A 19,360-nucleotide genomic window follows, 5' to 3' on the forward strand; every position below is an offset into this window, starting at 1 on the left:
ACTTCCACTTTTACCTGCGGGGCAGGTGAAAGCCCAAAGCATGGGCTGGAAAGAGCCCACAGCAATGCCAGCAAGAAGCGTGGGGCTCCAGCCAACACCCTCTTAGTTAAACACAGGCAGTTGGAGCCCAAGACACTTGGGTCTGAAGTCCCGGACTCCACCTGGCTGGCCCCGCCCCAGACCCCGGCCACATCTGCAGAAGGCCAGAGACTCAACCTGGCGTCTGACTCACAGCAGCTGCTGGACCCAGCGCTCATAAATGAGTCAGCCATCCAGGAGAGAGCGCAGAGCAAAGACCAAATACTGAAGGTGGAGAAAAAGCTCAAGAAGCAACCAGTGACTTGCAGTCTCAGGGCCCACATCTGGGCGAGACTGCACAGGGATCAGAGAATGGGCCTCACTGTCCTGCTGCCCACCTGGGTCAAGGCAGCAGAAGAAACCAGTTCAGGGATTAAGCCCCTCTGTTCAAGGAACCCCTGCGGCCAGTAGCAGACACACCCTGGCTCAGCTACCTTCCGCACAGCCAGGCTGGTGCCAACTATGACACCAGCATGTAGAGAGGGAACTGTCAGAAGGGAGGCTCAGCTAGTCACTGGGGCCAAATGAGGGTGTGTGGGGCTGGCTGGAGGCAGGGTCAGGGAAGAGATGCTGCTCATTCTCCCAGCCTACGCCCCCCCAAGGTCCCCTGGGCCCCAACCTCGAAACAAACATCCCATTAGTGAGCCTTTTTATTGTTGTGTGTTTTTTTGTTTTTTTGTTTTTAATTGAGGGTCCCTTACTGGTCCTGCTTCCATGAGTGGCTGTGACCAGGGGCAAGGGGGAGGGGAACCAGGCGGCGCAGGGAGGGGTCATCTCCACAACATTCCATTTATACACAGAACTAAACAGACAAGCACAGAGTCACTATTGCGGTTAGAAGTTGGCAGCATGGGAAAAGGGAGGAACAAGGGGGGAACTGGGGTGTCGTTAAAAAAAATACAGGTCCCCCCCAAACAGGGGTTCCTGGGGGGAACTTGGTCTGTTTCAACCCAAGAGGAATCAGAAGATCAAAAGCGGTTTGGGAAGGCCAGAACCGTCAGGGATGGAGGGAGGAGGAGGAAGGTCCAGGGGGTGGGGGGGCTGTTTGGCAACTGGGTGAAGGGACTGCCCTCCCCCTGCTGGGATCCCCCCAGCCCCTCCGGTCTGGCAGGAAGGGGGCAGCCTGCAACCCCCATGGGCAGGTCTGGGGCTGCCAGATGCTCCAGGCAGGGGGCTGGAGGGGGCTCACAAAGGCTTGCCCTCCAGAGAGATGACGGCGCTGCCCCCCAGCTTCTCTGCCAGGGTGCAGCGGTCCTTGACCTCCTCGTAGCAGTTTGCTTGCAATTCATGCTTGATCCCTGTGGAGGAGAAGGGGGAGCATCTGTGAGGAGGAGCACTGGGGCGGGGGTGGGTGTGCTGCGGCTGGGAAGGAGCCAGTACAACAGATGGCGGGATAAGGCTACATCCAGCAGGCAGTGAGGAGGAGACAGAGAGAGGGCTCTCCTCCACCATGCCGTCTACCCCACCCTGCAGCCAAGGCCTGAACGCAAGGGCATATGGCACCACCAACGCTGGCCCTTACCCGTCAGCTTCTTCTTGATGGCGTCCTTGGAGCTGGCATAGATCATTTTGCTCTTAAGGGGTGCACTCTCAGGGGCCCTGGAGGGAAACAGAATCAGAGAACTTGCCGCAAAGCCCCCTCCTCCAAGTCTAGCAAGTGCCCTCAAGTGATACAGGACTTCCAGAAACCCCTGAGCTGGCCCCTAACATTCAAGCTTTTATCAAGTTCCTCACTGACAGGCATTTTATTACAACACCCTACCCTGAAACGCACACCTCTGGGTTAACAAGGAGCCACAGACCTTCCTGTCCTGAGAAAAGGGGGTGGGGCAGAGCTACGGCAGGAGAAGCTCACCAGAAGATGAACACCAGGTCCTCCTTCTTGCTCTCCTTGGTCTCATAGGTTGCGTCATAGAGGGCGTAGCGGCAGTCCTTGTCTGGCAGCATCTTGACAAAGGTGGTGTAGGGGTCGTCTACAGTCTGGCCCACATCACCTACCAGGATCTCCTTGCCCTCCTCCAGGATGATGTTCTTCTTGTCCTCGCTCAGGCAGAAGAGCACCGCCTTCTTGCGCTTCTTCACCTCCTCTGGTGTTGACGACTTACGCACCTTCATGTCGTTGAACACTTTGATGACCCCATCAGAGACAGCCACGCCAGAGGCCTAGAGGACGAGCCACACGCACCTCATAAGGAACAAGTTTCTGGGACGTGCCCTTAAGTCCTTCCTTTGCTTTCTTAGAAAATCTGTCTAGATGTCAACAAATATAGTCCTCAGCCCCAAGAAGTCATTAATCCCCTTCCCAAGACAAGTATCACTATTTTCCCACCCAAGTCACTGTCAAAGGATCAGATGTGACACAACCCCAGAATAGCCGCCATAGAAGAGACCTCTGATCACATAATTCAACACCATTCCTCCCCACCCCGACATCCTGCAAGCTAGATTAAAGACCTGTGAAAAGCAATGTCTTGGCCAAGATGTGAACCCAGAATTAAAAGAACCTACAAGCTCACGGTAAATAGAACCTACAGACTCACGGTACTCAGTCTCAGCTTTTGCATAGTGCTGACTCAGAACTTCACAGAGAGTAGAGGGGACCCAGACAACCAAGTCATGGTCATAGATAGATCTAAGAGAAAAACAGGACCCACAACGCTAGATGGGTCACCAACGGTGCTCAACGGTTCTAGCAAGCCCATCAGAACTGTTCAACGCAGTTATCACACAAGGTATCCCCTTCTCTGCTGGGGTCTTCCTAAACCAAAGCAAGAACAACAAACCCCTAATTACGGCCCTACCCGACAACTCCCTACAACAAACCCCTAATTACGGCCCTACCCGACAACTCCCTGTTCTCCGGAAAAAAATGCAGGCCCCAAAGATCGCTGATAGAAGTTAGCAGTCCAAACTCAAGGGCCCACGGTCCGTGAGAGCTCTTTAAACTTCTATTCCGGGTCGTGCTGGGGGCCACCCTAGCCAGGAATGGGAGTGAAACTGTCCACGGTGAAATCTGCCCCCGCTCCCGGAACTGCAGAGGAAGCCGGCCACGTGATTGAGCCACTTCCGGAGTAGGCGGGGAAAGGAGATCGGCTAGACTCAGCCCCCTCCCCGAAAAAAACCCGTACCTAGAGGCAGCAGCACCTCCAAGGCCTCAACGCTAAGGAAGCGCCCTTACCGACAAGCGTATCGGCCCTCCGCGCTGCGGGCCTGGGCAAGTTACCCAAGCTTGGGGTCTCGCAGCCCTCGGGCCGAACACAGAGGACGGGGTAGTTTCCGGGCGGTGCCCGCCTGGGTCACTTCCCTAAACTCGGCTCCACCCTCAGGCCCCATCCGGGAAAGCCGACAGCCCCGCTGGTCCACGGCTTCGGGCCCAGCAGCCAGGCCTGACCGTGTGCGCACGCGCCGGCCGACAGCGCCGTTCCAGCCTCCGCCGGGTGTAGTCTGCGAACCCAGCTCGCCTTGTGGGCTCGCTAGCTCCCGAGCACGGCCGTGATCTCCGCGGTGTCCGCTCTGTGCCGCGCGGTGCAAGTCCCTAATCCCAGGCGCCTGCGCCCGGACCCGGACACCCCCGCATCCCCGCCGCCCCCGCCCCTTGCGAGCATCCCTGCCACCTGCTCTCGAGACAGACCCGCCTGAGAGGGAGGGTGACGCCGTGACAGGAACAGCCCTTGGGTGGGGCGCGCGCGCCGAGACCGCTCGCGCGCTTTTCCTTCGCCGCTCCCGGGCCAGCTTTGGATGCCGCGTGCTCCCGTCGAGCGCGCCCCCGTGAACCGACTCTCTTCGGCCCCGCCGCGGCGCGCGACACCGGCTGCTCAGCGAGGGACGGGCGCGCGCGCCCTGGACCCCTCCCCCACGGCCCTTGTCCGCGCGGGCGCAACAGCGGGGTGGGGGAGGGGAAGGGAGTCCAGGGGGCGCGCGAGCGACGTCCAAGCCGGCCCTCACCGGCGCCCGCGGGCGCGCACGCGCGTCCCGGCGCCGCCCGCCCCTCAGCACGAGACCCTCATCCCGCCCGGGGAGCTGGGGGAGGGGGTTCCGACGTCGCTCCCCCGTTCCCTTTAGCGCGCGCAGATGATCGACTCGCAGCCACCTCCCCTCCGGCGCCGTGGCCTGCCGCTCACCATGTTTCCGGAAGAGAAAAGGAGATAGCAAGGAGAGCCAGAAAAGACAAGAGGCGCTGCAGCTGCTGCCGGGATCCGACTGAACGCGGCCTCTCCCGGCCCCTTCCGTTTAGTACGAGCCGCACAATGAGGGGCGGGGCGGGCTTCCGGCGCTCCCCCCGCGGGCCGACGGGAAATGAAGTCCGAGGGTCCTGCGCCGTCTTCGGGCTCGCTGGGTAACAGAGTCTTTTTCATCTGACGGCCTCCTGGCTCCATGTTGCATACTGGGAAATGTAGTTCAAAACAGCCGAGAGAGGCGGGGCTATGGCACGGAGAGCGCACCCGCTGGTCGAACTTCCCAGGAAACGCTCGGAGCTGAGCGAAGGCCTCGGCGTTGGGTAGTATGACCTGAAAATGAGCCCCGACTCCGCGGCTCTCTCCCCCCGAGGGAAACGGTTTTCCTAAGATCTATCTTGGCACTGTCTGGATCCTTTGGTCTGAAAATTTTCAGTGAGTTAGTATTTTGGTTTTCCGAATTGAAGCACCTATTCATTGGCCTGGAATCCAGTCCTAGAGCAAGGAGAATCGCAAGTATAAAGCACCTTCTATCCAATAAACATTCGTTAAGCATCCTCCGTGTGTAAAGCCACTCTTGTCTACTGAGAAAAAGCCATATGCAACGTCAATAAAATAAGAGAAAAAAACACAAGGGAAAGGCTACAAGGAAATCTTTGAAAATAGAGATTTGTACTTGTTTTTAGGGTGTTTGGCAAAATCATGAGGTAATAAAGGGAGGACAGGGGTTTGTGCCTTCAATTCAAGGATATGTGCCTTTTACTAAACAGTGAAAAGCGGAAATAGATATTAAACCAAACTTGAGTCTCATTCTCGACTTGGTAACCAGGCATATGGTTAATTAGTACCCGCAGAAATTGAGACAGAAGCTCTGTGGGAGCATAACCTTCAAAAAAAGAAACTGGGGTGGGGGACTCCGGGAAGATTTCTTTGGCCTCGAACAAAGGCCATGGCCTCTTACTCTGCAGGAAGAGAAGACAAGGTCGCAAACAAGAGAATTGGGGGCATTGATCCCATATGCAGAATAAAGGGTGTAAATGAAGAGCCAGAAGCCTGGTCTTCAGGACCCGGGGAGCGACTCCCGAGAGTGGGGTACGTCGCAGAGCATGCCGGGGGTTGTAGTCGGGGACCTTCCGCCGCATCGCCCACCAACCGATCTCCCGGGAGCCTCAGGTGGGGGCCGCAGCTCAACCGCCTCCCGCAAGCGACCCTGCCTGGAGAGGAGGCTGGCTCCACCTTTTTTGAGCTTCGGAGTTTCCTAGAGCAACGACGAGGGGGAGGGAGACTTCGCAGTTACCCTGGAGACGCGCTCCCGCCCGCCCCTAGCTGCGGGATGCCCTAGATGTCCTTATTAGGACATGTGGCTAGAGGGGGCGGGGCCAAACCGAATGCCCGCTAGAGGCTCCTTATAAGGCAGCGTCGGGCGGGAGTGTGGAGCAGGCTGGGGGGTGAGGGATCGAGGCGGGGCGGAGTTTGAAGGGGCGGGCCTGGAGCTCTGGCGCCCGCCTCTCCGCTCCAGTAAGGCCTCAGATCCGCACCTCGCCACTTCCGGTGTAGCAGATGAGGGCTGCTCTAATTTGCTGGCGAGACTCTCGTGTTCAACTGGGTCCCCTCTGCATAGTTCCCATCTTAACCTCCCTGAGGGTCCCCCACCTCCAATGACTCTCAAAAACGATGAAGTGTTTTCCCCTTGTCCGAGCTTCTTACTCCCAGGCTGCTACCCCGAATCCAACAACGTGCCCACTTCAGCCCCTCCCACATATCCCGATGTCCAGTACCTCCTATTTGTTCCCTCTTTACTTGTCCTCTGTCCCACTCTCCCCGTCCTGCAAGCTTTGGCCTTCCCTGCGTGTCCCCGACTTCGCGCCCCTCCCCCATGGAGGCCCCAGCTCGGGATCACCATTTCCTCGGAGGGTCTTTCAGCTGCTCTCGCGTTACCTTTGTGTCCTCATTCCCTGTACCCATTTCTAATGTCCCTCCGACAAAACTACCTGCAACCCATTTGTTCCCCCACCCCCACCCCCACCCCGGACTCTTCATAAACCCAGTCTCTACACAGTCCTCCGCTAGAGCGAGCCTGAAACTGACATTACTCGGTATGCACCGCCCCAACCAGACCTCCCAGCCACAGGGCGGCGCTGTCCACCTTCCTCTCTCCTGCACAAAGAGGACCCCCCCCCACCCCCGCTCTCGAATCTGGGGTGGGAGGAAGGGGCGGGTCAAGGCCTGGGGCGGGTGGGGCGCGTCCGAAAGGCCCGTCCTGTCCCGGGGCGGCGGGAGGGCGAAAGGCGGTAGAGATTGCGCTTGGCAGCGACCACTTAGAGTAGTACGGGGGCGGGGAGGGCAGCAGAAATCAGTCCTCTGGTTAGTTCCCCGCGTGGGACCACGTGATTGGAGAGGTCCCGCCCCCCTCCGCCGGAACCAGGTGTTCGAATCCCGTCTCCAGAACTAGCGGCATTTCAGTCCTGCCGGCGTGAGGGCTGGGGCTCACACCTCCGGGCTCATGGCAGCGCCGGTCCGCCTGGGCCGGAAACGACCGCTGCCCGTTTGCGCCAACCCGCTCTTCGTACGCTGGCTGACCGAGTGGCGGGACGAGGCAGCCAGCAGAGGGCGCCGCACGCAATTCGTGTTTCAGAAGGTGGGTTCTGGCCGGGCCTGATGGGGGACAGGTGCTGGCCGGGCCAGATAGCCCCGTCCAGCCTGACCCAGTACTGTACCTCTACCCCGCCAGGCACTGCGCTCCCTACGGCGGTACCCACTGCCCCTGCACAGTGGCAAGGAAGCTAAGATCCTACAGCACTTCGGAGACGGGCTCTGCCGGATGCTGGACCGGCGGCTGCAGCAGCACAAAGCATCAGGTGGTGAGCGCTGGGAGCAGGGGTCGGTGGTCCCCTGAGCCTCCCCCAGATGCAGCCTCTGTAACCACCTGGGATACCTTGGCTTCAAGCTCTCTACTCCTGTCCAAGTTGCTCTTTGACGTTGGGCTCGTGGCTGACCTTTTCAGAACCTCACCGCTCTCACCAACCACTTGAGCTGGCAGCGTCCCAGACCATCCTACCTGCTGGATTCCAGGGTCCAGGGTTGACTCTCTTCTACTCCCGCAGGTGACCATGCCCCATGTTCACCACCTGGAGCGAAGAGTCCAGCCCGGGAAAGGCCTGCCGAAGTCCAGGATCCGAAGCCAGTGAGGAGAGGGCAGGGGGAGTGAAGGGAAAGCGGGAGCACCAGGAGTAAGATTCTCTGGCTTGGGGGACTTAGCTGGGCTGGGTCCAAATCCCACCAGTGACACCTGGCTCTGGGCAAATGACTTATTCTGTCTGATGCTTAGTTTTCTTATCTGTAGGTGTAGATAGTGAGTTATAATAGAGTCAGTTGAGAGAATTCCATAATCGAGCTATTTAGGGGGCCAAGCCCAGTAAGTTATGGAATTTGCTGTTGAGTCTTCTTGTCTTACCTCCTTTGTCCTGTGCTAGAACTGAGGCTGGGCCAGGCCGATTACACCCCTACCCCACCCCCCCGTACCCTGAAACTGTCCACCGTCTCATCCCAAGTTTGCAGGAGATCATACTATCACATGGCTCATTTTAAAGACACAGAAGCTAGAGAGGCAGCTGAGTAATTTGCTCAGGTCCATTTAGCCTGCTGAGGTAGAACCTGAACCTCAGCTTTGCCAGGGATTCCGTCTGCAACAGCTGGCTGGCTTTTGGCTTCAAAGGCCCCCTGTACCTTTCAGGGTCCAACCCAGCTCAAAGCAGGAGGCTCTGGCAAGTATTGGCCAGCTCGGCACTCGGGAGCTCGAGCAGTACTGCTGCTGCTGTACGGGGAACACCTGGTGAGCGCCCGACCAAATCGGGAGTCCGGGGAACTGAGGCCACGGGCCTGCGGCTCCTGTGGCAGGCTGCTCGGGCACTGAACCTAAGTTGGTTACATTTCTGCCTTGGTTACAGAATCCTAGCAGTCACGGCTTCCTAACCAAGGAGGAGCTGCTGCAGAGGTGTGCCCAGAAGGCTCCAAGGGTGAGCACTGAGAGGGGGAAGGAGGGAGCCAAGTGGCTCTGGATCTGACCCTGAGCCCACCACAGGCTGCCCTTCTTGGGAGCAAGCAGCGGGGTGGGGCAAGGGAGTGGGCAGGTGGTAGCCCTGGGAGCTCTCTAAGGGTCTCCTCCCCTGCGAACAGGTGGCCCCTGGAAGTGCTCGGCCCTGGCCAGTCCTCCGCTCCCTCCTCCACAGGAACCTGGTCGTCAGGACGCAGCAGCCAGCTAGGTGGGGAGAACTACGTGAGATGCAGGAGGCAGGGTCGGGGAGCAGGCGTGACGTGCTGAGTTGTTGCCGACCTGAGGAGTGGCCCTGGGCAGGTCCAGAGGCAGCTGGTCTGAGGGGCGAGAACATGGCTAGCAGGAGGGGCGTTGGGCAGCCACTGGCCTTGTTTGTGAAGGGTTGCCCAGGCTGGTGAGACCAGCCTAGCTGGGGGCAGGCAGGGGAGCCCGCCAGGCATGAGTGAAGAAGGGAGATCTGTGCTCTTCTTTTCCACCCACCAGGTACTCACTGACCCCAGAGGGTCTGGAGCTGGCCCAGAAGCTGGCTGAGTCGGAGGGCCTGAGCTTGCTGAATGTGGGCAGCGGGCCAGAGGAGCCCCCTGGGGAGGAGCCTGCGGTGCCAGGAGCGGCCTCGGCTGAGCTGTGAGGAGGGGGAGGGGGGAGAACAGGGGAGCAGGAGTCGTCCCCAAAATGAGGCCAGGACCCCACCCTGTCTCCATCCGCTCCAGCTGAGCTGTGGCTGCCCCACCTCCTAGGGGTTAGAGCAGCAGCCCCGGCCTTGCACACGCCGACTCCCACCTCTTCTCCCTGGTAGTGGCGCCAGCGAAGGGAATGTCCAGCAGCCACCGCTGCAGCTGGGGCCTGGAGAGTACAGGGTGCTGTTGTGCGTGGACGTTGGCGAGACCAAGGGGTGAGTGAGGTGGGGGGAGGTGAGGGAGAGGATGCGGCGAGGGCCCTGGCCTGCCCTGCCTCAGGCCTCCCACCGTGCAACTCCAGGGCGGGACCCAGGCCAGAGCTGCTCCGAGAGCTGCAGCGGCTGCACGTGACCCACACGGTGCGCAAGCTGCACGTCGGGGACTTCGTGTGGGTGGCCCAAGAGACCAGTCCCAGGGACCCGGGTAAGGGGTGTGGACGGGCAGGTGGGGGTCAGAGGCAGGGCCTGGCGGGTGAGGGGACGTGAGCCGACGGGACCCTTCTTGGCCTCTCGGCAGCACGACCTGGAGAACTAGTCCTGGACCACATCGTGGAACGAAAGCGGCTGGATGACCTGTGCAGCAGCATCATCGACGGCCGCTTCCGGGAGCAAAAGGTTCCTTCACTGGCCTCACCACCCTCCCTGCCCCGGGCCCGCTCAGGGGCACTTCTGGGTGGTATCCAGGCAGAGCTCCCACACCTCCAGCCACACCCCCTCTAGAGCTGCTCCAGGGCAGCCCCGAGATCAGACCCCCTCGGGCCCCTCCAGGCGCACAGTAGGTGTGCAGGGTCTCTGGGCGGGGCTGAGGAGCATGTGAAGACCCCTAGGGCGTCCAGCCCCTGCAGTCTGGGGTAAACAAGGCTCACCCCTCCAGGACTGGAGTGCAGCAGCTGTGTGTCAGTGCTGGCTGCTAGGCTGACCCCATAGGCCACGTGTAGGCCAAGGGAAGCTTGAAGAATGGGCATTGCTCAGATGGTGGCCGGGCTTTCTGTGCAAGAGTAGCAGCGTGAGCAAACGTGTGGAGGCCACTCTGAGGCAGGTGGAGAAGCTAGGGAGGATGAGGAGGCGAACTGGTGGGACCAAGGTCTCGTGACCAGGGAGACCTGATGGACACCTAGCATGTGAGCATCCAGGTCTTGACCCACCTCACCCTCCCCAACTGCCTGCCCAGTTCCGGCTGAAGCGCTGCGGCCTGGGGCGTCGAGTATACCTGGTGGAGGAGCATGGCTCAGTGCGTAACCTCAGCCTTCCCGAGGGCACGCTGCTGCAGGCTGTCACCAACACTCAGGTGAGCCGGGAGGGCGGGGCCAGGCTGGCAGGGACCCTGTGGTCTACGGCTCCGCTCAGGAGCCGCTCTGCTTCCCTTGGATCCTCTCCTCCAGGTCATCGATGGCTTCTTTGTGAAACGCACAGCAGATATTAAGGAGTCAGCAGCCTACCTGGCCCTGTTGACAAGGGGCCTGCAGAGACTCTACCAGGTGAGCAGGTGCATCTGTCCGGCACTGGCCCCTTACTTGGGTCCCGTGTTCCCTCAAGGAAGGCGAGGTGAGTGAGATCCCTGTTTCTCAAGCTGGCCCACTGAGGCCTGGAATGGGGCAAGGCCTGGCTGGGGGTTGTCCCCTAGAGCTCTGGCCTGGCCTCAGCTCCCTCTTCCCTCAGGGCCACACCCTCCACAGTCGCCCCTGGGGAACCCCAGGGGACCCTGAATCAAGGGCTGGGCCCTCCGCAAACCCTCTCTGCTCACTCCTCACCTTCAACGATTTCAACGCAGGAGCCATCAAGAACAAGGTACTGCCTCTGCCCAGCGCCTCCTTATAAGGTCCAGTCCCGGGCCGCTCCTCATATGGTCCTCCCCCGACCCCAGGCCCAGTCTGTGCGGGAGGTGTTTGTCAGGCAGCTGATGCAGGTGCACAGAGTGAGCGGGGAGAAGGCGGCAGCCCTGGTAGATCAGTACAGCACCCCTGCCAGGTAGGCCGCCACAGAGCCCCTGTCCTCTGCCCCCGCCCACCCTGCGTGGACGTCAACTCAGCCAGTGCCTTGCGGGTGGTCTGGCTCTGTGAGGGCTGGACAGACCCAGCTGATACCTGAGGAGTTCATGGAGGTCAGGTGGTGAGGAAGACAGAGCCAGCCAAGACCAGACAGAATCTCAGGCATTGGGAGGAGGGAGAGAAAGACATTCTACAGTAAGTCGCCTACATACGAACAAGTTCCGTTCCGAGAGCACGTTCATAAGTCCGATTTGTTTGTAAGTCTAACAAAGTTAGCCTAGATACCCAACTAACACAGTCAACTACATACTGCTGCTTGAAATAAAGATACTGTACTACTGTACTCTATACAGTACTGTAAAGCACACGAAAGCACAACCACCTGTAGAGGATACACGTGAGTGAGCGTGTACACCAGACACGTGAACTAACTTACGTGACTGGACATGCGAACATATGTTCGCATCTTTGAAAGTTTGCAACTTGAAGGTTCGTATGGAGGGGACTTCCTGTACCTGGTGCAGCAGAGAAGGCTTCCTGGAGGAGTGGGTGGGCCATGAAGACTGGGCCAAGAACAGCCATACTTGGGAAACATTTGCAGGAGCATGAAAGGGTGAGCAGGATGGAGCAGGGCCTTGAATGCCAGGTTCAGGAAGTGCGGCCATGGTCCTGACTCCTCTAACCCATGCCAACCCCTTCCGGCCTGTCTCCCGTGATGGGCCAGTAGTCAGCCATTGCCGAAACTTAGAGACTCATACTCCCCACCCCACCCTCAGCCTACTGGCTGCCTATGACGCCTGTGCCACGCCGGAGGAAAAGGAGATGCTGCTGAGCACCATCAAGTGTGGACCACTGCAGAGGTGAGGGCAGAGGTGAGACCCTGGAGAGAGCAGGTGGGGTGCGGTGACCCTCACCCAGGCCTGACCCTTACTTGCCTTTCTCTTTGTGCAGGAATCTGGGGCCCGCTCTGAGCAGGACCTTATCACAGCTTTACTGCAGCCATGGCCCCCTGACCTGAGCTATGCCACAAGACAGACCCCCGCCCCCATCTTCCCAGGCTATGCAGCCTTTTAACTGGGATCTTTGGGCTACAATAAAAATCTTAAGTGTTTGCAGCTTTATGTGTTAGGAGGAGATGCCAGGTAGGAACTGGGGAGACCATTGGGTCCAGTTTGTAAACTGAGCTCCTCAGGACCCCTGGGGTTCCCCTGGCAGGGCACTGAGACTGCCAGGGAGATGAAGTCAGTGAGGCGTTGCAACTTTGAATCTGGTTTATGTCATCAGAGTTCTCTGATCAAATAAAATTTCCTTTGAGAAGAAGTTCTGTAGCTTGGAAAAGAAAAGTTTATAAAGCGCTAACAGTCCAGTTGCCTCATTTTATGGATTGGAACAGTGAGGCTCAGGGAGCTACTAGGATTTCTCCAAATTGATCATTTGAGGCCAAGCTAGGATTGAAACCCAGGGCCTCCTGGCACTGTCTAGAGCAGGACTGTTCGGGCCCACTGCAGACCAGCCAAGCCCACGTTTCTGGGCTGGGGCCTGGGGTCTGCAGCCTCATTACCTCTTCCCGTCTCGGGGTGATTCTGATGCCCCTGGTATATAGGCTGGTTCCAGTGTCAATGGAGCCCTTCAGCCTGGACAGAGACACCCCCCGCCTTTAGGTGGACGTGGCCCGCCTCCCATGAGCCTGCCCTTTCCCCACTCTGGGGTTCACTGCAGTGTGACCCACCCACCTCAGCCACCAGGACTCCTTCTTTCTCCCTTTATTGCCTTTCTCTCTCTACCCTTCACAACAGCGTCATCCCTGAGCCCCAGGCTCCTCGGCTACAGGGAACCTCCCCCTCCCTGAGAGCTCCCCCGCCCACTCCTCAGAAGGTGTAGGCCCCCACGAAGACGGTGAGTCTCAGTACAGAGCTGGCCCGGTAGCTCATGAGGGAGTTCATGGTGACCATCTCGAGGTCCAGCACGTACTCCCGGGGGCCTGTCACAGGCCGCGCGAGGACCAGCATGGCGCTGACATTGTTGATTTGCTGCAGGGTACAGTGGGTGGGGGGACACGTAGATTGCGTCAACCTACGCACCAGGACCCTACCCCGGCGTCACCTCCCTGCCCCGAGTCTGGTATCCACAACCAGTGGCTGTGAAGTGGAGAGAGCCCTGGCCAGCCTGGGACCCCAGGCGCTCATCCAGATCTGTGACTCCCTCGACATCTGCACCCGGGCTCGTGCCCTCAGAAACATCTCACTGGTGCTCTTCCCACCCTTTCCAGCTAGTTCTTCTTTTGTCTAACCACGGTCAACTGATTCAGGGCCAGGTGTGAGACTCTGGGGAGCAGTGGGGCCTTTGGTGACCTGGAGCAGGCAGACTCCCCTTCAAAGCACTCAATTCCAGAAAGAGAAAACCAGCACCGGAACCAGACAAACCCTTACACCCCTCTCACTGTGTCACATCCGGACCGTGCCCTCCTCCCACCTCCACCAGCAGAGAGCTGGATTCTCAGACCCCAGGCCCCTGCGCCAACCCCTGCTGCCTCTCTCTCCAAGATCCAGCTCCACTTGCTTGCCCTTCCCAGAATCTGCTGTGTCTGTTACCTCCAGCCTCTCATGCTGGTCCCTTGTCCTGAGGGTGAAGCAGTTGAAGCCAGATACGCAGACAGGGACTCAAACCCCAGTGTCTGAGTGCCTTGCTAGAATTGTATTTAACAATCTGTAGTTTGTACCAAGGGAACTTAGAACACTCCTACCTCGCTACAGAAATTCTGACCCCTGGGGGGAGGGACACTGAGAGAAGAGGCAGGGCATGGTGGCATAGTTGAGTCTCCCACTTAAGGTTTCCTGGAATTCAGTTTTGGATTATGCAAGTCAGTTGAGGGGTGGGGTTAGGGGAAAGCCTTACCCTAATGTAGAAGTCTCCCTGCGAGTTTCCAGCACGGATCTGAAAAGCATTGTAGGCGCCAGGGTAGACGGAGGTCGCTTGGATTTGGAACACGTCGGCCGGTACGCTCCGCTCCGAGGTGATGCTCATGTAGCGGTGCACGATGGACGAGGGCTGCTCCCGGCACAGGGGGTTGGAAGCCGGACAGAGGCAGCGACTGGAGACCCCGAGATGGGAACACGAATAAGGTCATAGCCCATCCTCCAAATCTGGCCCACCCCCAAAATTAGGGATCCCAAAAGGATCCTCCCACTCCTGCTGTAACAGCATATGTGATTTAGTCGGACTACAACTCCCATCGGCCCTCAGAGCACTCGCCAGCCCGAACAGGTGCCAGTCAGCCGCAGAGCTCTCTGGGAGTTGTAGTTTCTGCCATGGCCTGGTGTCGAGTTGACTCACTTGTCCGACACCTGGACATAGGGCTCCACGCAGCGGTTGGTGTCCACGCAGCGGTAGCCCCCGTGGAAGTTGACACACGTTTGGGCCTCAGAGCACTGGTGCGCACCCGACTCACACTCGTCAATGTCTGTGCCGGGGGAGAGGGGCTGGAACCCGGATACCAGGCCACCAGCCCCTGACACCACCCTGCCCGCTGCACCGGGGCAACCTGTACCTTGGCACAGGCGCGTGGCCAGCAACTGGTAGCCCTGCGGGCAGTGGCAGGAGAAGCGGCCTGGCTCGTTGACACAGCGGTACTGGCAGAGGTAACTGGAGTAGCTGCACTCATCGATATCTGGGGGGGGGGGGGGGGGGCGGGGCGGGGCTGAGGACTGGGCTGCGGCAGTCCTCCAGCTCAGCCCCACACATGCTCATCTCATCGACTGAGCCTGGCCCCAGGTTAGGCTCAGTGTAGGAAGAAGCAGAAGAGACAGGCCCTGCGGAACTCAGCAGCGGACAGAGGGTTCAAGAAAGAACTGCCCAGAGGACTTTCCTGGCGGTCCAGTGGTTAAGACTCCGCGCTTCCACTGCAGGGGGCACGGGTTCCATCCCTGGTCTGGGAACTAAGATCCCAGAAGCCACGTGGCCAAAAAAAAAAAAGAAAGGACTGCCCAGCTCACAGATCTCTCTTTGCCCCAGGACTATAACGTGATACTAAATGAGAGCACTGGGAATCTAGAGGTTTGGCTTTATATCCTACTGACTGAGTTTGGGGAACCTCAGTTTTCCTGTCAATAAAATCAGTGGCTTAGACTGATGAGCCCTCGAGGCATCCCAGCCTGCTCTGGGTTTCAGCACTTTGCCCGAATCCTGCAACCTACAATCCGCCCAAGCACACAGTCACCTCCTGCCAACCGTGAGCAGCACAGGCAGGAGCCAGGTTTTCTCCTCTGTGCCCCTTACGCTGCCCGGCACCTAGCCAGGTACCAATGCGGCCTGCCTCGGCAGCAAAGCACAAAGTGTAACAGAAACAGCGTACATGGCCGGTTGACATGGAGTGAGATAGAACCCTGGCCCCATTGGGCAAGTCACTCAACCTCTCCTCATTGAAGTATTTTATCTTATTTTTTGTAATCCTCCCAACAAAATTTGAGGGAAGTATTAATGTCATTTTGCAGAGGAGGAAAAACTGCTATTTATCTCATAGGATTGTTGGCAGGATTAAATAAGGCCAAATATGTAAGGAAAGCATACTGCACAGGGCAGGTTCTCAATAAATGCTAATTCACTTTAAAGCGTTGCTGCTTGGGACTTGAAAAAGTCTGTCGTCATTTTCTCACTTAATTCTCAAGACAACCTATTCTACAGAAGAAGAAATGGACTCAGAGAGAAGAGTGACTTGCCCTGGTCCAGGATTCGCATGCACATCAGCCTGATTCCCAGGGAGGGGGGCACCTACATCTTCGTTCAGTCTCCCTACTGAGCTTCAGTGGGGATCTAACTGCTCCCCTCTGTGCCTTCCCCACCAGGCTGGGAGTTCTGGTGGGCAGCTGTGTAGGTGCCCAGCCACCAGCTGGGGTGGAGTACCAGGAGGCACATGGGTGCAGGATGGACAGGACGTGGAGGCATCAAGGGGAGGGCTGTGTGGCAGGAGGTGCAGCATGACACAGGGCCTGGGGGACCAATGGAGGGACACGCGGCAGGGGCAGAGCTCTCACCACTGCAGGAGAAGCCATCCCGGTGCAGCTCATAGCCCTGGTGGCAGCGACACAGGAAGGTCCCATAGGAGTTGAAGCAGCGCTGCTCGCACGGAGCCCCCATGTCGCATTCGTTCACATCTGGGGGTGCCGGGAAGAGGGGGAGGGGTGAAAGCCGAGGAGCAGCCCAGAGCCCCCGCTGCCCCTGGGCTGGTCAGGAAGGGAGCTCCCCCACCCCACACCACCCTGCTCAGGACCCAGTAGCCTGGCCCAGCCCGGCCTCACCCACACAGGAGCGGTTGTTGGGCCCCAGCTGGAAGCCCGGCTCGCACTGGCATCGAAAGGAACCAGGCAAGTTCACGCAGCGGTGCTGGCAGTAGCGGTAGCGGCACTCGTCTATATCTGGATGGAAGCAGGGAAAGGACAGCAGAGGGCAAATATCAGGTGCGGCCCAGGCCAGCTGGGACTCATCACCCGTAGTCTTGCTTGTGTCTGGGCTGGGCCAGATCAGCCAGGACTCACACATACACGCATACAGTCCTGTGTCTGGGGACAGTAAGGCAGAGGTGGCAGGGGACTGGGGTGAAACCTGGGGGTGGGTTGGAATGGGGATCAGGTGCTAGAGTGAGAGCCAGGCCATGGGCACAGAGCAGGGACCAGAAAGGCCGCTCCCCAGACTCACCCACACACTCGGGCCCGATCTTGCGGTAGCCGTCGGGGCAAGTACACTGGTAGGAGCCAGGCAGGTTATGGCACTCCTGGCTGGGGCGGCAGTCGTGCAGGGCCTGGGCACACTCGTCCACGTCTGCAGGAGACACCACTCAGCCCCCGCCTGGCAGCCCATGCACCACCCGACATGACAGACACCTCAGTATGGGAGCACACAGGTCAGGTACCACTTACATGGATGTGTGGGTGACTGACGCACCCACAACAGGAACACGTGGACCCGCCCAACAGCACAAATAAGAGTCTACCAGCTTGGAGCCAATGAGAACGGCACCCCTACGCTGGGAGGCCTCATGCCAGGGAAGCATAGGATAAGGCCCTGCCCATACTCCCAGGAGCACAGATTCCAGGGCCTTCCTCCAAGGCCCGAGGCACCCAGGGGTGGGGTGCAGACCAGGAAGGGGCAGGGGCAGAGGCTGAGAGGCAGAGCTCTTGCAGTACATCTGCAGCAGTCAAGGTGAGGGTCCCAGAGGCTGGCTGGGCAGTATAACAGGAGCCGGGGCCACCTGCGGCAGGCCCCACGCAAAGTGAGGATCTGGACAAGGGTCTGGATGTTATCCTAGTGGCCCTGAGGAGGCTCTTGAGCAAGGGAGGAACACGAGGTGTAAGTTTTTAAGATGCAGTGAGAGACGCTCGGTAGAAGGGTTGGAAGCCTCAGTGCCAGGGTGACCCTTACTCACCCGTGCAGCTCTCTTGCTCATCGGGCTCATAACCCGGGAAGCAGGGGTTGGGGTGCTCAGCAGGGGGCACTGGTGGTGGTGGTCCCTCGCCATGCAGGTCATTGATGACAGCAGCCGAGCGGGGAAGGCACAAGTAGCCCCCATAGTGGTTGATACATTTCATTTCCCCCTTGCAGGCCTCCGGGATGGTCAGGCACTCGTTGACATCTGCGGAGAGGGGCCTGCTGGGCACAGCCAGTCTCCTGGGCCGGCCGTGGAGGGGGTGGGAGGCAGGAGCCCAGCTCAGCCTTCTCTAAGCTGAGTGACCCGGGCAGGGCCTTCCCTCTCTACTCAACAAGCTAAGGCTGCCTGCCCAGGACCCCTTCCCAGGGCCTGTGAGGGCTGATGGTGGGGCAGCTGTTCCTATAGTCACCCCCATTTTCTTGCCCCCGAGAGGGTCTCTGTCCCTCTCCAAAGCCCTGGCCCTGACTCAGCCTAAGAGTGATGTGCAGGCTTCCTTACCCACCCCCGCAGGCACTGCTCTCCTGGAGCCGTGATGGGACAAAGCTGGATAGGACAGTGATTAGAGGAGGTATCCAGGGCAGTGCCCTGTTGCTCTCTAGACTCCTGAGGGGGCGGGGGGGGGGGGGTGGGCTGGCCGGGTGTCCTGGGTTTCTCTGAGAGGGAGGGGCCTGGATGGTTTCTCCACCCCTAGCCAAGCTGGCCCCCTGAGAACCAGCGCTGGCCGCGGCCAGGCAGAGCTGGGCAGGAGACAGAGCAGCTCTTGGAGGTGGGGTTGCAATCCCCTTCCCGGTTCTCGGGGGTGGCTCGGTCCCCCAAGCATCCTCACCCCGGCAGTGCTGGCTGTCAGGGTCCCACTCATAGCCGTCTGTGCATTCCTACAAGGGGACCAGAGGTGGCCAGTGGTCACCCCTGGCCCCCTCTAGCTGACCAGGCCAAGACCAGGGCCCAAGCCTGGCCACCCTCCCCGCCTGCTCCAAACAATGGCCCCAGCTGCTCCACCAACCAGCGGAGGGGAGAATCTTCCCCAGCAGCAGCCGCCACCCCAGGATCCTGGTCTCTGTGTCCCAGCCCAGCCCAGGCCAGTGACCCCACTGTCCCCACCGTGTAGCTGTCGGGCTCCTCGGAATCCTGGGGAGACGCTGCCCCCAAGAGCAACAGCAGCAGCGCCCAGAGCAGTAGAGACGCAGGGAGGCAGGAGGCGAAGGGGAGCATCCTGGGGCTGGGGGATGGTGGGCGGGGGTCAGGGCGCCTCTGCCACAGCAGCCCGCACTCCCGGTACCAGGACTCAGAGCCGTGGCCCCGGCCGCCTCCCGCCCGGAACCGTGCTTGGGGCCCCGGAGCCTCCCAGGGCCGAGGGCCGACTCCTCACGCAGGCCGGGGTTCAGGGCCCACCCGCCCGGGGCCGCCCCGCCCCCCGCCCGGTCCCCCAGCGGCTCCGGCCGAGGAGCGCGGGCCTCTCGGCTCCTTGCTGACGCGACTCGGCCGAGACTCTGGCTCGCGCCCTCCCCCCATGGACGGCCACTCACTTGGGCCCGCGACGGCCCCGCGGCCCGCGGCTCCGGCGGCTCGGCTGGCTTCGGCAGTGCCTGCGGCAGACGGACAGGCGGACGGCGCAGCTCCCTGGACGCGCGGCCCCAGGAAGCGCCCCCCGCCCGCCCGCCCGCCGCGGCGCGGCCCACCCCGGCGCCTCCGCCCGCCCCTCAGCGGATTCCTGAGCCCGCGCCAGGGGGAGGGACCCCGACCCCCCACTTCTCCGCCCCCAGCCGGCCGCAGGCCCCCACCCGGTCCCCCGCGGCGCCGCCCGGAGCCGCCTCCCGGCGCCGGGCCAGGGTCCCCGAGCGCCCGATCCTGGGGGCATTGGCCCTGATGCCAGGCCCCCGACTCACTTAGGAGCCCCCACGCTTTCACTTTGCGCACCCCAAAATGTCATCCTGCGCACCTAGACCCTACCTAATCTGCGCCCCCAGA

The 19,360-nt window shown here is 60.0% G+C and overlaps 3 protein-coding genes across 8 annotated transcripts; 1 reads left to right on the forward strand and 2 right to left on the reverse strand.

Moving 5' to 3' along the window:
• Nucleotides 1–710: 710 nt before the first annotated feature.
• On the reverse strand, nt 711–4,469 carry CFL1 (cofilin 1). Its single transcript, XM_036861934.1, has 4 exons — nt 4,200–4,469; nt 1,934–2,241; nt 1,601–1,677; nt 711–1,376 (listed from the first exon to the last, which is right to left on the reverse strand). Exons 1-4 carry the CDS (start codon nt 4,452–4,454, stop codon nt 1,264–1,266), a joined length of 753 nt encoding a protein of 250 aa, XP_036717829.1. The 5' UTR covers nt 4,455–4,469; the 3' UTR covers nt 711–1,263.
• A 2,005-nt stretch (nt 4,470–6,474) lies between these two features.
• On the forward strand, nt 6,475–12,086 carry MUS81 (MUS81 structure-specific endonuclease subunit). 6 transcript variants are annotated; one of them, XM_036861818.1, is made up of 16 exons: nt 6,475–6,891; nt 6,985–7,114; nt 7,358–7,437; nt 7,987–8,085; nt 8,201–8,269; nt 8,430–8,515; nt 8,791–8,931; nt 9,104–9,199; nt 9,286–9,407; nt 9,501–9,598; nt 10,155–10,271; nt 10,366–10,461; nt 10,643–10,771; nt 10,848–10,951; nt 11,748–11,831; nt 11,923–12,086. In XM_036861818.1, exons 1-16 carry the CDS (start codon nt 6,757–6,759, stop codon nt 11,987–11,989), a joined length of 1,653 nt encoding a protein of 550 aa, XP_036717713.1. In that variant the 5' UTR covers nt 6,475–6,756; the 3' UTR covers nt 11,990–12,086. The 6 variants fall into 6 exon arrangements, 5 of the variants coding, with proteins under 5 accessions (XP_036717713.1, XP_036717714.1, XP_036717718.1 ...); XM_036861819.1 differs by having other exon boundaries at nt 6,476–6,891; nt 6,985–7,111; XR_005020994.1 differs by lacking the exon at nt 10,848–10,951 and having other exon boundaries at nt 6,493–6,891.
• A 211-nt stretch (nt 12,087–12,297) lies between these two features.
• On the reverse strand, nt 12,298–19,051 carry EFEMP2 (EGF containing fibulin extracellular matrix protein 2). The gene is made up of 11 exons (XM_036861824.1): nt 18,919–19,051; nt 18,494–18,611; nt 18,219–18,267; nt 17,390–17,596; nt 16,663–16,785; nt 16,266–16,382; nt 16,002–16,121; nt 14,519–14,638; nt 14,305–14,431; nt 13,867–14,062; nt 12,298–13,001 (listed from the first exon to the last, which is right to left on the reverse strand). The coding sequence occupies exons 2-11, from the start codon at nt 18,602–18,604 to the stop codon at nt 12,840–12,842; spliced, it is 1,332 nt and encodes a 443-aa protein (XP_036717719.1). The 5' UTR covers nt 18,605–18,611; nt 18,919–19,051; the 3' UTR covers nt 12,298–12,839.
• Nucleotides 19,052–19,360: the final 309 nt, after the last annotated feature.

This window comes from Balaenoptera musculus, chromosome 8, assembly GCF_009873245.2.
Source record: "Balaenoptera musculus isolate JJ_BM4_2016_0621 chromosome 8, mBalMus1.pri.v3, whole genome shotgun sequence".
In the NCBI taxonomy this organism is placed as follows: Eukaryota; Metazoa; Chordata; class Mammalia; order Artiodactyla; family Balaenopteridae; genus Balaenoptera; species Balaenoptera musculus.